This window comes from Megalobrama amblycephala, linkage group LG4, assembly GCF_018812025.1.
Source record: "Megalobrama amblycephala isolate DHTTF-2021 linkage group LG4, ASM1881202v1, whole genome shotgun sequence".
NCBI lineage: Eukaryota > Metazoa > Chordata > Actinopteri > Cypriniformes > Xenocyprididae > Megalobrama > Megalobrama amblycephala.
The window spans coordinates 36,199,313-36,216,194 of record NC_063047.1 but is presented as its reverse complement, the minus strand read 5'-3'; the positions used below and the strand labels follow the sequence as shown (position 1 = coordinate 36,216,194).

At 38.5% G+C, this 16,882-nt stretch overlaps 1 protein-coding gene across 1 annotated transcript in view; it reads right to left on the bottom strand.

Moving 5' to 3' along the window:
• sv2ca (synaptic vesicle glycoprotein 2Ca) overlaps nucleotides 1–10,972 on the bottom strand; it is a 47,353-nt gene extending 36,381 nt beyond the window's left edge. The window contains exons 1-2 of the mRNA XM_048189111.1: nucleotides 10,564–10,972; nucleotides 4,534–5,190 (exon numbers count right to left, since the gene is read on the bottom strand). Coding sequence (XP_048045068.1) covers nucleotides 4,534–5,119 — 586 coding nt within the window. The 5' untranslated portion in view covers nucleotides 5,120–5,190; nucleotides 10,564–10,972. The remainder of the gene's footprint in view (nucleotides 1–4,533; nucleotides 5,191–10,563) is intronic.
• Nucleotides 10,973–16,882: the final 5,910 nt, after the last annotated feature.

The window sequence follows — 16,882 nt, the reverse complement described above, 5'->3', positions numbered from 1 at the left end:
AATGTTCTCTGCAAAATCAAGTGTATCTCTCTCTCTCTTTCTGTTGCACACATTGAGAGTCTGCATGTGCAGGTCTTGTAATCTCTGCAGTGGGGTGATTTCACTGCAGTTTAGACAAGCTCAGCGTCTCCTAGTCACCAACACACAAAAAGAGAAAGATAAAGGGAATAATGAGAGAGGGAGAACAGAGAGGGGTTATGATAAGATGTAGTAGATAAAACAGCCACAAATTAATAAATGAAGATGGACTCCTGGATCTAAGCCAAAAGTAATGGAAGACACTCCACACAAAATGTTCAAAACACCATCCATTACTGTAACTATGTGATGCAGCAATTTTCCATTGCCTTTTTTTCTACAGAATCTTAAATGCCCCTTAGGTATAATTAATACATTTTTGTCAAGACGAATAGACTGATAGTAGTTTGGTAATAAGAAAAGCCAAGACTGAAACTACATTGAACTAAACTGTTCTGTACATACAGCAGCAGCCAGAAATGGATCACATAATGTCTGCAAGCATAAACACAAAAATCAATTTCACTAATGCATGACAGCCTTGAGTAATGCCTGGAACTATTATGACAGAAAAGAATAGTAAATATCAAAACACATGTATGTCAGTAACATGACAGACAACTAGTTCAGTCCATTGCAGTTCTGTTCATACACTACATATCAGCCAATCTTGCTCTCAAAATTGGGTTAAAAATCTCAAAATTCACTACAGCAAAATATTGTAGTCAGCCATCTTAAGTAAAAGCTCAAATATCAAAGGCCCCCAGCATCTGTTTAAACATTTATAAAACCACAGCCGTACAACTTGAACGAATTTGACAATCACAGATCTCTGTTGTCTTCCAAATATTTGCTTAAAAGACTTGGAAAATAGTGCAGGAGTTGTATGAATTACTGATGATGCCTTTTTGTATTTATTGAAGCTTGAAAGCATAAATCAACATCCACTGATTATTGTATGAAAAAGAGAAGTCTGGACATTCTGCTAAATTTCCCCATGTGGTTTTGAATGACTTGAGGATTAGTAAATGATGACAGAAATTACATGTGTAAATTGTCTCTAAGTGATCAGGTTTAAAAATCAAATGTGGAATGTTGTGATGTGCAATTTCACTTGTTACACTACAGAAAGTTTACGTTCATACAGGCGACACTGCTTCATCTCTGCTCTAAATTACCACTGCACCACTGTGCCTGCTGGAGAGCAACCATCTCAGGTGAAAAAAAAGTACACTTCTATATTGTACTTAAAGTGCTCTGTTTTCGCTCACAAATTTTGTACTTAATATGCTAAAAATTCTTCTTTATTACTTATTAAGATAATCTTAAGAACATCTAAGTGTACTCAACAGTGCTATTTTGAGACACCATGAAATATGAACTAAAATGTGCTTTTAAAATACTATCTCTGTATTTTAAAAAATGTATTTAGTTAACACTTGTACACTATGGGCCCTATTTTAACAATCTAAACGCAAAGTGTAAAGCGCACAGCGCAGGTGCACTCAGGGCGTGTCCAAATCCACTTTTGCTATTTTAATGACGGAAAAACGGTCCGTGCACCGGGGCGCATTTTTGAAATGGGTTGTCCCTATTCTCTTAATGAGTAATGGGCGTAACGTTCAATAAACCAATCAGAGTGTCATCTCCCATTCCCTTTAAGAGCGAGATGCATGCGCTCGCGCCATCGCGGATTGCTATTTACATGGCGGAGTTTGTTGGCGGAATAACACAATAATATTCTTTTACACTGTAATCCTTTTGTTTTTAATATTTGGCATGTTTGTGTGATGCGCATCCCTGTAAACAAAGTCAACGCGCACTGTGGACGCGCCCAGAGTCGCAGTTTCTACCAACGGGCTCTAACAAAAAAATATTGCGCCATTGACTTTAGACTTTAGACCAGGTTTGAGTTGGTCTATGGCGCAGTCTATTTTCAGCTCCTTAAAATAGCAATGCGCCGGCAATGCGCCTGAACACACCTCTTTTTTAGACCAGCACGCCCATGGGCGCACTAACTGGCGCAAATGCATTTACTAATTTAAGGACGTGGCGCTGAACGGGAAAACGCGAACGGCGCCGGACGCAAACTAGCAAACACACTTGCTCTGCGCCTTGCGTCGCATTGCGCCGGGTGTATTATAGGGCCCTATGAGTTCAAGTGTACTACAAGTGGTAACTAAATACATTTTTTAAAAGCACAGTTGAGTACACTTAGATGTTCTTAAGATTATCTTAATAAGTACTAAAGAAGAATTTTTAGTATATTAAGTACAAAATTAGTGCTCGAAAATAGAGCACTTTAAGTACATTATAGAAATGTACTTTTTTATCACCTGGGATTACCTTACTCACCGAGAGATGTTTAGTGTTTAACATGACTGTTGTTAGTCAGCAGGCTCTGAATATCTAGATATATTCAAATAAATAAATACAATTTTGGCAAGGATGCATTTAAAAGTGATCAAAAAGACTTATACCTTGTCACAAAAAAACATTTTATGCTTTCTATTCATCAAAGAATCCTAAAAATCATGGTTTACACAACAATATTAAGCAGCACAACTGTTTTCAACATTGATAATAATATAATGTTTCTTGAGCACCAAACCAGCATATTAGAATGACTTCTAAAGGATCATGTAACACTGAAGACTGACATATGAAATTGAATATAGTTATTATAATATTTCACAATATTATGATCTTATAAATGTAACCTCAGTGAGCATAAGAGACTTCTTTTAAAATCATAAAAAAATCAAATTTGACCCCAAACTTTTATATATATTGGTTTTGATAATGTCTGAGATGTAAAAGCATTTGTAAAAGCATTTTTTTTTTTTTTTTTGTCCCTACAATGTTTTAATCTGGCTAAGGAGCAGCAAGTTGTTCAGCTGATGACCGTATCTGATCTCAAAGGCCAGTAGCTGTACTGACAGTCACGGCCAGCCACGTGCGATTATGTCTTAAAAGCCATTGACAGAGTATAAGGACAAAGAGAGAGGGTGAGCATGAAAGAGAGGGAAGCAGAGCATGCCACGCAATGCCTTCAGGGCTCTCCAGATGAGTGCATAAGTGAAGAAAAAGCAGGATAAAAAAGAAGGATAGAAAGAAAGAGAGATGCTCAGACTTGATTAAACTGATAAAACACATAAGAATGTCAATTGATATGAATATCAGTGACCCTCAACCAGGTCAAAGAGAACTGGTAAATTGTTTAAATAGTATCACACACTTGCTCTTTCAAAAAAATAACAATTATAAAATGAAGAAGAAAAAGAAGATGAAAACATAAAATATTTTGTATTGCCTTTTTGTTGCTTCCTTTTTGCACAACATAGTAAACTGGCTGGCCAAACTAGATATATCAATTTCATATCAATAGATGTTGTTGTGACATTTTAACAAAAAGAAGAACATTAAATAAGAAAAAATAGTAAAAGAAGATACTATCTGTTAAAATTCCTGTCTCATTACCCGTATTTTGTGTTTAAAGAGTCTTAATTTGAAGTGTATTTTTGTTCCTATTGTTGTAGGTGTTCACTTTCTGTGTTTAGTTTTTTTTTTTTCCTTAGTTATCCTTGTTTGTATCCATAGTGATTGATTACCACCATCTGTTCCTTTGTAATTATACCCCAATGTTTTCCCTTGTTTAGGGTGTTTTTTTTTCAGTCTTGCCCTGTGTCTGTATTTACTCTGTTTTTTGCCGACGTCTCCCTGCCTGGATTTTTACTTGTTTTGTATGTTAATAAACATTTATGTAGCAATTGAATCCTACTCTCTAGCCTTCGGAAACATCCCGCATTATACTATCGTTCAGAAGTTTGGGGTCGGCCATTTATATATATATATATATATATATATATATATATATATATATATATATATATATATATATATATATATATGGCCAGGTCAATGTGTATGAATAATTTTTGGTTCCAAATTTGTATCAGTTTTATTGGTAGTCCACTGTATGAAGATTGTTTGGGTATAATATGTCACAGTTTACTTTATTTTGCTATCCTCGAAAATATAAAAAATGTCTGAATAATTTTTTGTTTGACTATATATATATATATATATATATATATATATATATATATACATAATTTTAAAAGTATAAGGGAAAATGCATAGTGTAAGACATACATATTTATGTAAATTTGTATTGTTGCTCTTTTGCATTTGTGTTATTTGTTTTTAGGTCATATAAATACAAGAAAAGAAGCAGACAAAGAAAAAAAATAGTACAAGAAGATAAGAAGCACTTATAACTGCTAACAGAATACAGAGATAGAAGAAATTCTACTTTTACTTGTTTTTAATTGGTTTACCTCTATAAAGGCCCAAACAGTTGTGTGTGGTGCTGCATGGGTTTGATTCCCAGGGAATGTATGAACTAATAAAATGTATACATTGAATGCAAAGTGCGTCGCTTTGAATAAAAGCATCTGCCAAATGCATAATATTGTTTCAATGTGTATTTGTTGTCATTTCTGTTATTCTTACCTAGCCATCCAGAGCTTGAGTCAGGCACACACATATCCGTCTCTGCGCTAGGGAGAACGAAGCCCACCACGAAAACCTCCACACCATCGGACATGAGCGCCAGCCCCAGCGTGAAGAACAGCTGCCACTGAAACCTGCCGTGTCCACATTCTTGTATGATGAGCTCATACTGCTGGGCCAATTCCTCCTCGTCCGCCTGCCTCTCATTCTCCAGCTCTCGCTGGTCCTTCAGGCCATCCGCCAGCGGCTGTCCCAAAGCCACCAGCCCATCTCTGGGCTTTGCATCCGAGGGGATCCCCTGGTACTCCCCTTCATATATCTCATCCTCATCATCATGACCTTCAGTGGCGTCGCTGGATCCCTCTTCATCATTGGCGTTGGGGCCTGTGTAGTTCCCATCCGGCTGGCTGTAGCAGTCGTCGTCTTCATCCTGGAAGCGGTGGTAGGCGCGACTGTGGGAGTATTCGTTTGAGGCACGGTCCACAACTTTGTTGACTTTCTTAGCGGCTTGTCGTTTTGCCTCCTTAGCAATGTCTCTGGCCCCCTTCATGAGGGAAGATGTGTCTTGTTGAGCTGTATCATCCATGATTAGATGGTGGAGGGGAAGAGGTCTGCAGTCAGTACAGAAGAGATTTCGCCTTTATGGCTCTCATGAGTCTGGGAGAAGCACAGGTTGAAAGTAATACTGTGAGTATTAAAGTTTTGGGCTTCATATAGTTCATAAATAATCAACGTTTGGAAAAGCCACTAGAATGTACAAGTACTTATACTGCCCCAAAATCTATCTGGGTCAGATCATAGATGACATTTTATAAATATATCTTCATTTCTGCAGGATCATATGACACTCAAGCCTGGAGTAATGATGCTGAAAGTTCAGCTTTGCCATCACAAGATTAAATTACATTTTAAAATATATTAAAATAGAAAAACGTTATTTTAAATTGCAATAATATTTCACAATATTAGTGTCATTTTAATTAAAAATAAATGCAGTCTTAAGCCCAAAGTATACTTCACTTTTTACTCATACGCGAGGGTCAGTGTACAGTGTGCGTGACGTGAATTTCGTCATCAGAAGAGTATGCGCGAACTGTGACTGTGACGAAGTATACCCAGGGCTTCAGTGAGCATAAGAGACTTCTCTCAAAAAACTTTACAAGTACTTATATAAAATGCGTCCATTTTTCCATCCCTTTGACTAATCAGTTTTGCCAATCAAGCATTAAAACGAGAGTACTTAACCCTGCTCCTTTAGTTCTGCTCTTACACACAGCCCTGTAATTTTGCACTAGTCCTGAAGATCTTGATTAGCTAAGGTCAAATTCTGCAGGAGCAGGTGTGAGTAGTGAGTACTACAGAAATAAAATAAATTACAAAGGGATATTTAATGATTCGAAACTTAAAAACACATTAATACCTCAATTATAGTTAATATTGTCTATGCTCCGGCTTATTTCATCTATAGCTGTAAGAAATTTTGTGCCACATTAAAAAATCACAAATGGTAAAAAAATTACAAAACCGTTATATAGCATATTTGGTGTGCCCCCTGTTGCTTTAATGACAGCTGCGCTCAAACAAAACCTGATGATCATGTTTTCCAACTTGAGACTGTTCCAGCGTCAAAGAGCATCTTGTGCTTCACTGGAAGCAAATCTGACCTTTTACTTTTGTTTACATTTGATTAGTGACCTAAAAACAGTGAGAAGCTGAAATATTTTGGTTTATTTCCAGATTTCAAATTCCAGGATTTCATTGTGGTCTCAGAACTTGGGGCAAAACATTTAATAATCGCAAATAAAATTTGAACAAACTTGTATGATTTAACTGAACAATTCTATTGTGTATGACTTGTAGTAATCAAAATCCCCACCATATACTCAGAGCCATACACACTCCTGAGAATGAGTCTGTGAGACTTTACAACAGCTAATGGATCAAAAGAGAGAGCTTGTTTCACTTTCATTGTGTTTACATGCCGTTGGGAAGCTGTGTGCTCAGGCTGCGGAGTAATCCATTATTGGCCGACTGAATGGATGTGGACCATGTGTCTGTCTGAGAGGTCTGGCAGCCCCGTTGAACTGCATGATTGGCCCCTCGGTGAAAAGACAGCACTTCCCCCAATCTATACCTGCGTAATGCTGGGGGAATCTGACAGGACTGCTGCTTACAAATGATGGACGGCAACAAGTCATGAAAATCATCAGCTATAAATCATATAACTATGAAAACACTATTCCAGTTCAAATACAACTATATCTATATCACTTTTCCTGACGAATCTCAATACAAGTCTAAAATAAAAGCAGCATTCTCAACGTTTTACTGATCTTACTGGAAACAGCTTAACCTAAGTGGACAGTTTACAATCAGTCACAAGTGGACTGAAAATAGGCCCTGCACTCTTGATGGCCTCTGTCGAAATGATGTATGGTGTTTCTGTTCCCTATGCGTACTCTGGTGCATTGGGAGTCAGCAGGTCAAGTTATATGCAAGAACATTATAGCATATTTGGCAAGCTGGCATGAATAACAATGATTGTAAGGGGTGAGCTGTAAAATTGCTTGTTGATATGTTAAGATATGGTGAGGTGACAAAAGTGGATAAAATTAAACATGGCATTTCAGCCTCAGATCAATTTCAATTTTAAAATCAATTTCAATTTTTTACACAGTTCATGCATTTAGTAATATTTCTTTCATTTTTAGCACGATACTGGTTTAATTTCTATACAGATGTGTTACTAAATGTTATACATGGACAACATTTATTATTTTTTAATATTTGTATCTAAAAAGACTTACATATGAGTATAATACTCTCAGAAGTGATTAATATAAGGAAGAAAGCAACAAAAGAAATCTGAAAATTTCCCATTTCAATAACAAATTATATAAAATTTCAAAAAGTTATCAGTATTTTTCTGTCAGGATTGACTTTGACAGAGAGAGACACGTCAGGAGAAAAGTCAGGCAGTGTGAATAAGCAAGGTTTAATCTTCTAATGGTTTGGAGAGGTCATAATCACATTATAACAAAAAGCAAATGACCTTGTCTATAAGAAGGATGCTAGGGCATCTTGTGTTAAGAGATTGCTTCAGATGATATTATAGAGGACAAGGAGGAAAAGAAGAAAATTGTTGGGGGAGGGTGAATTAGCTGTCTGGAGAAAAGATTTTGATGATGTTCTTTTAAAGTAATGTCTAGTACTAAACATTTCATTTGAATAGGCTATAAGACTCAAATTGCAGAGGAAGAAACAGAAATATCTCTGTTTCATATTTTGATGTTATGAATGAAGACTTTTTAAAATTTGCCCTGAATGACAAAAACATTTAGCACAAAAGAAAGCATTTACTGTATGACATGTGGGGTATTTTCCATATGTCTATGTTAATTATGTCATAATCCACTATCACAGTCTTTGGTGATTGTAGCCTTTTATATGAAATTCTTAATTTCATAGGACAAAACAGTTTACCTGCCATTAGTTTTGAAAAAGGCAACTTTTCCCGATTGAAATTAATCAGAGGCGAGTGCTAAAATGCAATATTTCCTTTGATTGCACTTTATCAAAAGTATAGCATCCCATTATCGTTCACTAAAATCATAGTGAACGAATGTTTCATTCTGTTCCTGTGTTGGTTCTCGTTAATGTGAGGTCTGGTTTATGTTGTCTCGTTGTTCTGTGTAATCTTGGAATAATAAAGACTGTTTGAATGAATCCCCTTCATCTTAATCTTGCGTTGCTGACCAGCAAAACGTGCCTGAAGAACCGAGTTAGACAATATTTTTTTGTGGTATAATTTATTATTATTATTATTATTATTTATTTTTTATTTTTTTTCAATATGGCCTTGCCGGCCATCCAGCTGCTGTGCCTCGAGCAGGAGGAACATAGCCTCAAGGACCACACAAGGAAATTTTTAGACCTAGCGTGCCACACCAACTTCCCTGACCGCTCGCTGAGTGTTTATTATTATTTCAGCCTCCAAAAGCAGTCCAAGGCACGTCTGCCCATTTTTAAATTGAGTTTTACTCTTATATTTTCTATCATTGTCACAAATTTGATTGGGAAAGTTCTGAAAAAATACTGAATATGTATCAATAAAGGAAATAAAGATTTTGTCAACATACGCTGTCAGCAAGTTTTTCTGACTGTGGTGACAACTGAACAGATGGAGCTGAAAATCAGTTTGAAATCTTCCTGTAGTCTCAATTTATTTTTAATTCTACCCGAATGATAATTTGTAAATATTAATATATGGCATGACAGTGCACAGAATTATATCTAACAATGTTGACTGTTGAGTTATAGCAAGGAAAACACATAAGAAGTAGGCATCTGCACTACAGTGTGAGTCAATCCCTTTGAACATGTTTAACAGATTAATCCAATAAAATTCTTCTGTACATAAACATTCATCTTGAGATTACATTTCAAATATCTCCAGAATCAGTGATAGGCCTACATCAGAGAATTGTATTATGGCATATTGGCATGCATTGCAATGCATACTAAAGAGAAAAAGTGGGCTCGGATTATAAGAGGCTTGTCACTCTCAATCACGACATGGCCGGCTGCATCACTCTGCAGGTAATTCAATAAAGCCTATTCTCAATGGGCAGAGCAATGGGCCAGCAGAACCTTCCCACCAGCTTGAACACTGCTACAGGAGCAGATTCTAATCTTAACATTGGACATGTGTTCCTAGTCATGCAAACTAATTGCAGCAGAGAAAAAAAGAAGAAAAAACATTGTCTTGTGTGATGTCAATATTAAAAAACCAATCACTGCATGTTTACACAATGCAATAACAAATACATTATCTTTGATTTTGCTCAGAGCATAAAATGCAACCTAATGAGGCTAATGCAGCTGAACTTTATGAAAGCAAAGATAAAAGCCTGGTCAATGCGGCATCACTGATGAAGTGCTGTACGGTCCTCAAGGATACAACCTTGAAACTAGAGTTTAATGTGACTGAAATTAAAAGCTGGATTGGACTCCACTTTTATTGGATAGAAAACACTGGCCACAGTTGTTTTAATTCATTTTCTTTTTAAAATTTTCAGCTAGTTGTCATCCATGAGAATTTTAGGGAATCTACAGTTTCAAGATTTCTCTGGAAAAGATACTATAAAAATGACCTCAAGCTTCTTCTTTTTTTAATCTAAGATATAAAACTCACTGAAAATCAGTCATTAAATTACACTGCTCAATGTTTTAGTCTCAGTTTGACTCAAAATAATGAATCAAAATGGATTTAGCTGTAAAAAAAAAAAAAAGAAATAACTGCATGACATAAAAAAAATGAGTTCTGTCAAAATACCACTTCCAACAAAGTAACTTACTTAAACGATGTAGTTATTGATAAACTTAGATTTCCCATAAAATAGCCTACACCTAAAAATATTTGCTTAATATTCATTACATTTTTATGACAACGGGGTAACAGCAGGAAAACTTGATGAATGCAGTCAGTATGTTGTAGAAAGGATTCAAATTATCTTCTTGTGGGACATCGTCATAGAGTTTTGTAATTTTTGTCTCTCAATATCTCTCTCTGTGTGTGTCTGCAGTGCTCGTATCGCCCGCGGCGGGAAACGCGCGCACTGAGCTCTATTCCAGCCACCGATCAGTCGCTTCCGCTCATGTCAAAACTGACTCTGGAGCAGCGCTCAATCCCACTCCCTCATCACCGGACACCTCCTCTAATAATTCAATAAATGACTAAACATAATTTATTAGAAGTGAATGTTTCTAGCCTATTACACCCCTTCAATTAAAGCACTTTTAATCTGGGTTCCTGCGAGTCTGAGTAAATAATAAACTTTTGTTTCTTGGACAAACTGAGCTGTCCATCATAATTCTGATTTCATAGTCTATCCGTCTTCTATCAACTGACAAACTACAAAGTGCTGATAAGACGACGTCTAGGCCTATAGCCTAAAGATATTTTTTTAATTTTATTTCGCACAGTAATAGAGCAAAATGGATTGTTATAAGGCGAAAGATTTGACTCACCCTTTAGGGAGCTGAGCAGATGAGATGTCGATGCTGGTTCTCCATTACGAGACTGCCGACGCTGCTAATGAATAAACATTTATATGTATCCTAAAGAGTAAAGACATCCGGAAACTAAAGCAAGAGCTGACGGTGTATAGTGCTGCAGCTCTGTCTCTGCAGTACTTCAAGAAAGAGAAGAAAGAGAGAGAGAGAGAGAGAGAGAGAGAGAGAGAGAGAGTCGTTTGCTGTGTTGTAGTAATAATGCGGAGAGAACGAATCACCGCGGTGTGACGTAAAGAAAACCCCTAGAAGAGTCCGTGCTGGATTAATGACGTAGCCTATATATGTCCTATTGAAAGTCAAAACAGCATCTCTTTGCCAGATTTGAGAAACTAGGATAATTTAGATGCGCTCTCAGCATATTTAGCTAATTAAGAAAGTTCTACACATCAAAAAATTAATGGGGCTTTTAAAAATTAAAATAGGCTAAGGACATGGCCTATCAGTCTTCAAGAAAAAGCTGTTTCTATTTATTCCTGTTTTATTTATCCCAAAAGATAAATGTAGGCTAGGTTATTGCATGTGAGCTTTCCATTTAGTTTTCATTATTGCTCATTTAATCCATATTTCATGTTCACTAAACATGACTTGAACAACTGCCAAAACTATGATTTTTGTTTCATATAGCCTATAAACACATTAACACTTTAAGGTCTCATTTGTTAACATTGGTTAGTTTATTAAGTTGATGTTAATTTCATTTACACTATTTTTCATACGAGGATTCCATTGGCCTCGAAAGCTTCATCCATCTCTCCATCAGAGTCGCCACTCGTATGCAATCGTGTCTCACTAGCCGCTTTTCCACTGTCGGGCCAGTGCGAGCCAGGGCTAACAATGTGCCGGGCTGGGCCTATGGCCACAGACCTTAGGCACCGAGGCCAAAATCAAATTGCGTTTCCACTGTCGGTCCGCTAGCTCCGCAGCGCTGATCTAAAAACCGCCCTTAAACACACCTCCCTTGATCAAACGTCACACAACCCAACCCATTTCAGCATGTAGACCATCACCTGACTACGATTAGCTCCGCCTTTCACCTCGACCACGCCTCAAGCCCCAGCTGGCCCGCTTTGGACCAAGGTTTTCGGCGGGCCGAAAAACCCGTGCCTTTGGCACCGAGGAAGCACCGAAGAGGCACAATCAAGCCCCGGAAGTGACAGTGGAAACGCGACCGGCCCTGGCACGCACTAGCACGCCCGTCTTTGGCCTGGCAGTGGAAACGCGGCTAATGAGCACCAGGGCCAGCCACAATACTCACCATTCCTCCACCAGCCTGAATCCATCAGCCCTCCAGAACCAGGCCATGAACCCATGCTGTGTCTCAATAAACGTACCATCTGCTTGCAGTCTGTGTTTCTCACCATTCTGTCCGTAACAGAAGATCGGACCCACACAGATGAGTCACAGCAAGAGTTCCACGGACCCCTTTCAGGAATTAGTAGATGGACTTCGCCGAGTACTCACCACCAACCCACCAGCAACCGCACCAGCCATCACTTCCGTAAACACCGCCGTCACTCCTTTTCCTCTGGCATAAGCCAGTCCCATGGCCAAACCAGTGCCCTTTTCTGGCTCGGCGGAGGATTGCAACGGCTTCCTACTGCAGTGTTCGCTGGTCCTGGAGATGCAGCCGCACATGTACCCGACGATCGCTCCAAGGTAGCCTTCATTATCTCTCAACTCAACGGGTGTGCACTCCAGTGGGCTGAAACTATTTGGTCACAAGATGGAGCAGTTACCCAATCGTTGACTAATTTCATCACACACTTCAAGGAGGTATTCGGCAGACCCGTGAAGGATTCATCAAGCAACTTTATCATCTAAAGCAAGGATCCATGTCTGGTAATGACTATGCTCTCAGGTTTAGAACCCTCGCAGCTGCCAGCGGATGGAATGAGCAATCCTTAATCACCACTTATCTTCAGGGATTGGAACCCAGGGTACGGCTGCATCTCGCTGCATACGAGGACTCCATTCGCCTCGAAAGCTTCATCCAGCTCTCCATCAGAGTCGCCACTCGTATGCAGTCGTGTCTAAATGAGCACCAGGGCCAGCCACAATACTCACCATTCCTCCACCAGCCTGAACCCATCAGCCCTCCAGAACCAGGCCACAAACCCATGCAACTAGAGAATAATCGTCTGACTCTAGCTGAGTGGCAGAGGCAGCTGTCCCGGGGTCTGTGTTTATATTGTGGTGCCACTGGGTATGTCATATCTACATGCCCCATTCGTCCTCCTCGACCCATGGTGAGTGCCATTCTCCCTTCCTTGAAGAAAAGGAAGCCACTCACTACTGTTGTAATACTTACTGCTGTTGATATCTCCATTCCAGTCAATGCCCTCCTCGACTCTGGGTCAGCCGGTAACTTCATCTCTGGTGCCCTATGCCGCCAGCTCAAGCTCAAGACCACTACAACGCCATCCATCTACCAGATCCACTCCGTAACTGGTAAACCACTCAGCCGCAAGCGTGTCCAGCTATGTGCCGGTCCAGTCAAACTCAAAATAGGACTGCTGCACGTGGAACAAAAACATCTCCTGGTTCTGGAGGACTCCACCTCTGATGTGATACTAGGGCGTCCCTGGTTGGAGCAGCACAACCCCATCATCTCCTGGACCACTGGCAAAATCCTGAAGTGGGGCGACACCTGTTTCCCAGACTGCTTCCCTCACCTTCCTCAGTCTTCTCCTCATTCTGTGGTGGTTCCAGTTTGCTCTACCTCCATTGAAAGCCCAGTGGAAAAGCAGTCTGTGGATATATCACCTTGCTATGCCCCCTTCAGTGAGGTTTTCTGCCTCTACACCGGCCATGAGACTGCACCATTGATCTGCTTCCAGGTGAGTCAGTGCCCCGCGGAAAGATCTACATCCCTGAGCAGAAGGCCATGGAGGAGTACATCGAGGAGGCGTTACATCAGGGCTACATCAGACCTTCCACTTCCCCTGCTGCTTTGAGTTTCTTTTTTGTGGCAAAGAAGGACGGAGGCTTGGTGGTGGTGACGTTGATCCACGACCATGGTGTGCTGTAGTCCGTTTATAGCCTACTGTTAGCTTTTTATATCTCACAACTTTATTTATGCTTCAAAATGTATAAATGTTGTGTTAACTTGTAAAGACTATCTTGATAGACAAAACATGTAAGTGTCATAACCCTTTGTTAAACACAGAGCTTATTTTTTGTGATTTTCCAAAAGTCTATGGGAAAAAAGCATAGGCTTTCAATCAAGGGAACCAGTGTGCCGCTAACTTCCGGGTTGGCCTACAAAAACACGTAATCTCTGAGGTACTCTATTAAAATGTAAATTTGAGATTCTGTAGCTCTGATTGGTAGAATTTCTGACACAAATTTGAGTGCATCCAATGCATTTTACTTTTTTGTTTGTGTTATACTAAGCCATTGAATCAATGTCCTCTGATTTCTTCTGTTGAGTGACCTTATGCTACTCTTTCTCATTTATGACAGTGCCAAAGAGGATGATACACTCATTTATAGCATGAATGATTGAAAGCCAAGGAGCACTTACCTTAATGAGCCACTGCGCAATTTGGAGGTCCTGCATTAGACCAGTGTGTCCTCAGTTGTGATTCCATTTTTGGAATTTTAGCCTGTTAAATCTGTTAAGAGTCAAAAAAATAAGTAAAAAATGAAGAAATACAGCTTGACATATTATTTACAGACAATCAGATATCTATTCTGTGTCACTTATGATACAGAACCATATTGAATAGACTGTTTTCATGCATGTGAGTCAGCATACCACAGCTAAATCCTCTCAAAATCTTTATAACTGTTCTAATCTGTCATTATGTCAATATTTACATTGGATTTTACAAAGAATAGCAAAATATTCAGATAATACACTTTCATATATCTTTTTCAAAAAAAGGTTTCAGACATTTCTATTTTGTCTTATTCCTAAAGAATTAAAGGGATAGTTCACCCAAAAGTGAAAATTCTGTCATTTACTCACTCACCCTCAAGTTGTTACTTGTGCCCTCTTACTTGTACCACCTGAGTCTGAGAAAATCTGAGTCTGTGGACGTGAACAGCTCCGGGCTGAACGTCACGGGTTGCCATCTCAGTTATGACATAGTGTGAATGCAGCATAAGCTCGTTGTTTTGGTTAGGAGGAACTGTAAATGTGGATGCTGTTTCAACCATAACAAAAATTGCCTACCCTACCTTGAAATATATCAGCTTGCAATAATCCGTCACTTACATACACCAGATCCTATGCTTCCTGTTATAGCTAATGAATACAAATGATGCTGAATAAGAATCTGCTTTGCATACTGTATATATTGCTTCATTCCAATAATCATCCTTGAATTTGAAACAGAAATGAAGAACTTTGACATAAATCCTATAATTCACAACCTGCTTGTCTTATAGTTTTGAGCAATACCTCAAAGGCATTTTACATTTTCTGTTGCTGAAGCGCTTCAGAGCAGAGCAGCTTTATGACAGCTGTTTCTGCCTATGAAGAATTCCCTGCATAATAATGGGGGAATTCTGCATTTGCTCTGCATATCTGATCACAAATTTCAAATATCCACTCTTCAAAGAGTATATAATCAGCTATAACATGAAGGTGTGTGTTCTTGTATACATGGTTATGAGGACACAAATGTATATAATAAAATGGGTATTACAACGTAAACATGGTTTACGATGATACTTCCTGTGTCCTCGTAAACCAAATGGCTTAAAAAACATACTAAACAGTGTTTTTTTGAAATTCCAAAAATGCATACACTTTCCTGTGATGGGTAGGTTTAGGGGTAGGGGTAGTGTGGGGGGGGGAGAATGTACAGTTTGTACAGTATAAAAACCATTATGTCTATGGAGAGTCCCTGTAAACATATACAAGTTTGTGTGTGTGTATGTGTGTGTGTGTGTGTGTGTGTGTGTGGTCCTTGTGGTGTTCCCACAAAGATCGTAATACCAGTAATTTTTTACCTTGTGGGGACATTTTTTGGACCCCATGAGGAAAACAGCTTATAAATCATACAGGATGATGTTTTTTGAAAATATAAAAATGGGTAGGTTTAGGGCATAGAATATATGGTTTGTAGATTCTAAAAATCATTATTTCTATGGAAAGTCTCCATAAAACATGGAAACACAAATATGTGTGTGTGTGTGTGTGTGTGTGTGTGTGTGTGTGTGTGTGTGTGTGTGTGCGCGCGCGTCCTAATTAGATGATTCACTGGAATTGTCAGGAAAATATAATGAGAAATATTAAGGTGTTTGCCAATTTTTTAAAATGCCAACGGCAATGATTCCTTCTATTTTAAAGTGTCTAAAAGGAAAATGTCAAAAAAGTGGAACTGAACTTATGACATTGCTCATATTAATTTCAGCTATACGTTTGATTCATTTCATGCTCATTCATGCAGAAAAAAGAGTCTGTCCATCTAAGAGCAAACTCTGCTGAGAAAGATAATAGACTTCTTAGTACAACACAATTACACGATCTTGAGAACCAATAAACGCCTTCGAAACTGCTAACAGAAAAAAGTTTTTTGATACTTGATTGACCTCCTTATTCAACTCCTTTTCTTTTTGTCCTTTGTCTACAGTTTCTGCATCCTGAAGCCCACAAATACCTCTACAGAAACACCACAGGGGAGAAAGTTCATTTAATGGTTTGAGACTATTGTCCTGGAACAAATTGAACCAGGTTGTTGGTAAAGAAAGAATGTGGGTTGACTTTCAAGTGAGGGCAAATGCAAACATGATTTTCAGCTTTTCATGCTAAGATTCAGAAGCTATTTGAAATCATGCTGAACATTTTATTAAGTTGCTGCAATAATTTTCACACATTATAAGCCATATTCTAAATAGCCTGTGTCTCTGTGTTATTCCAATGCATGTCTTAATGCTAATGTCGGAGCGGAGAGTTGTTTTATGGCAAAGACAATATTCTTTAAGTTAGCACCTCAGATCAGCAGTACATAGGCTGTATTTTGATAAAGTGTAGGCTAATGTAGTGTACTACATGTATATATATGTAGGCTACCTTTTGAAATCAAAAAAGCCTTGAAGTTGTTGTACTCATCAGAGAGTAAATATCCACTCAGAAGGCTCTTCTGATGGCCGAATTATGAAGCACTCCAACACAAAATACCTGCAGGGTTTATATAGAATGAAACAGAGCAGCGATTTCACTCATGAAGGTCAGTGTGGGTCATTGTGTGATGAGGTCTGATTCATTCATTCAATGTGCTTCAGTTCAGTTGTCTTTATGATTCTTGATGCTTTAATGTTATGA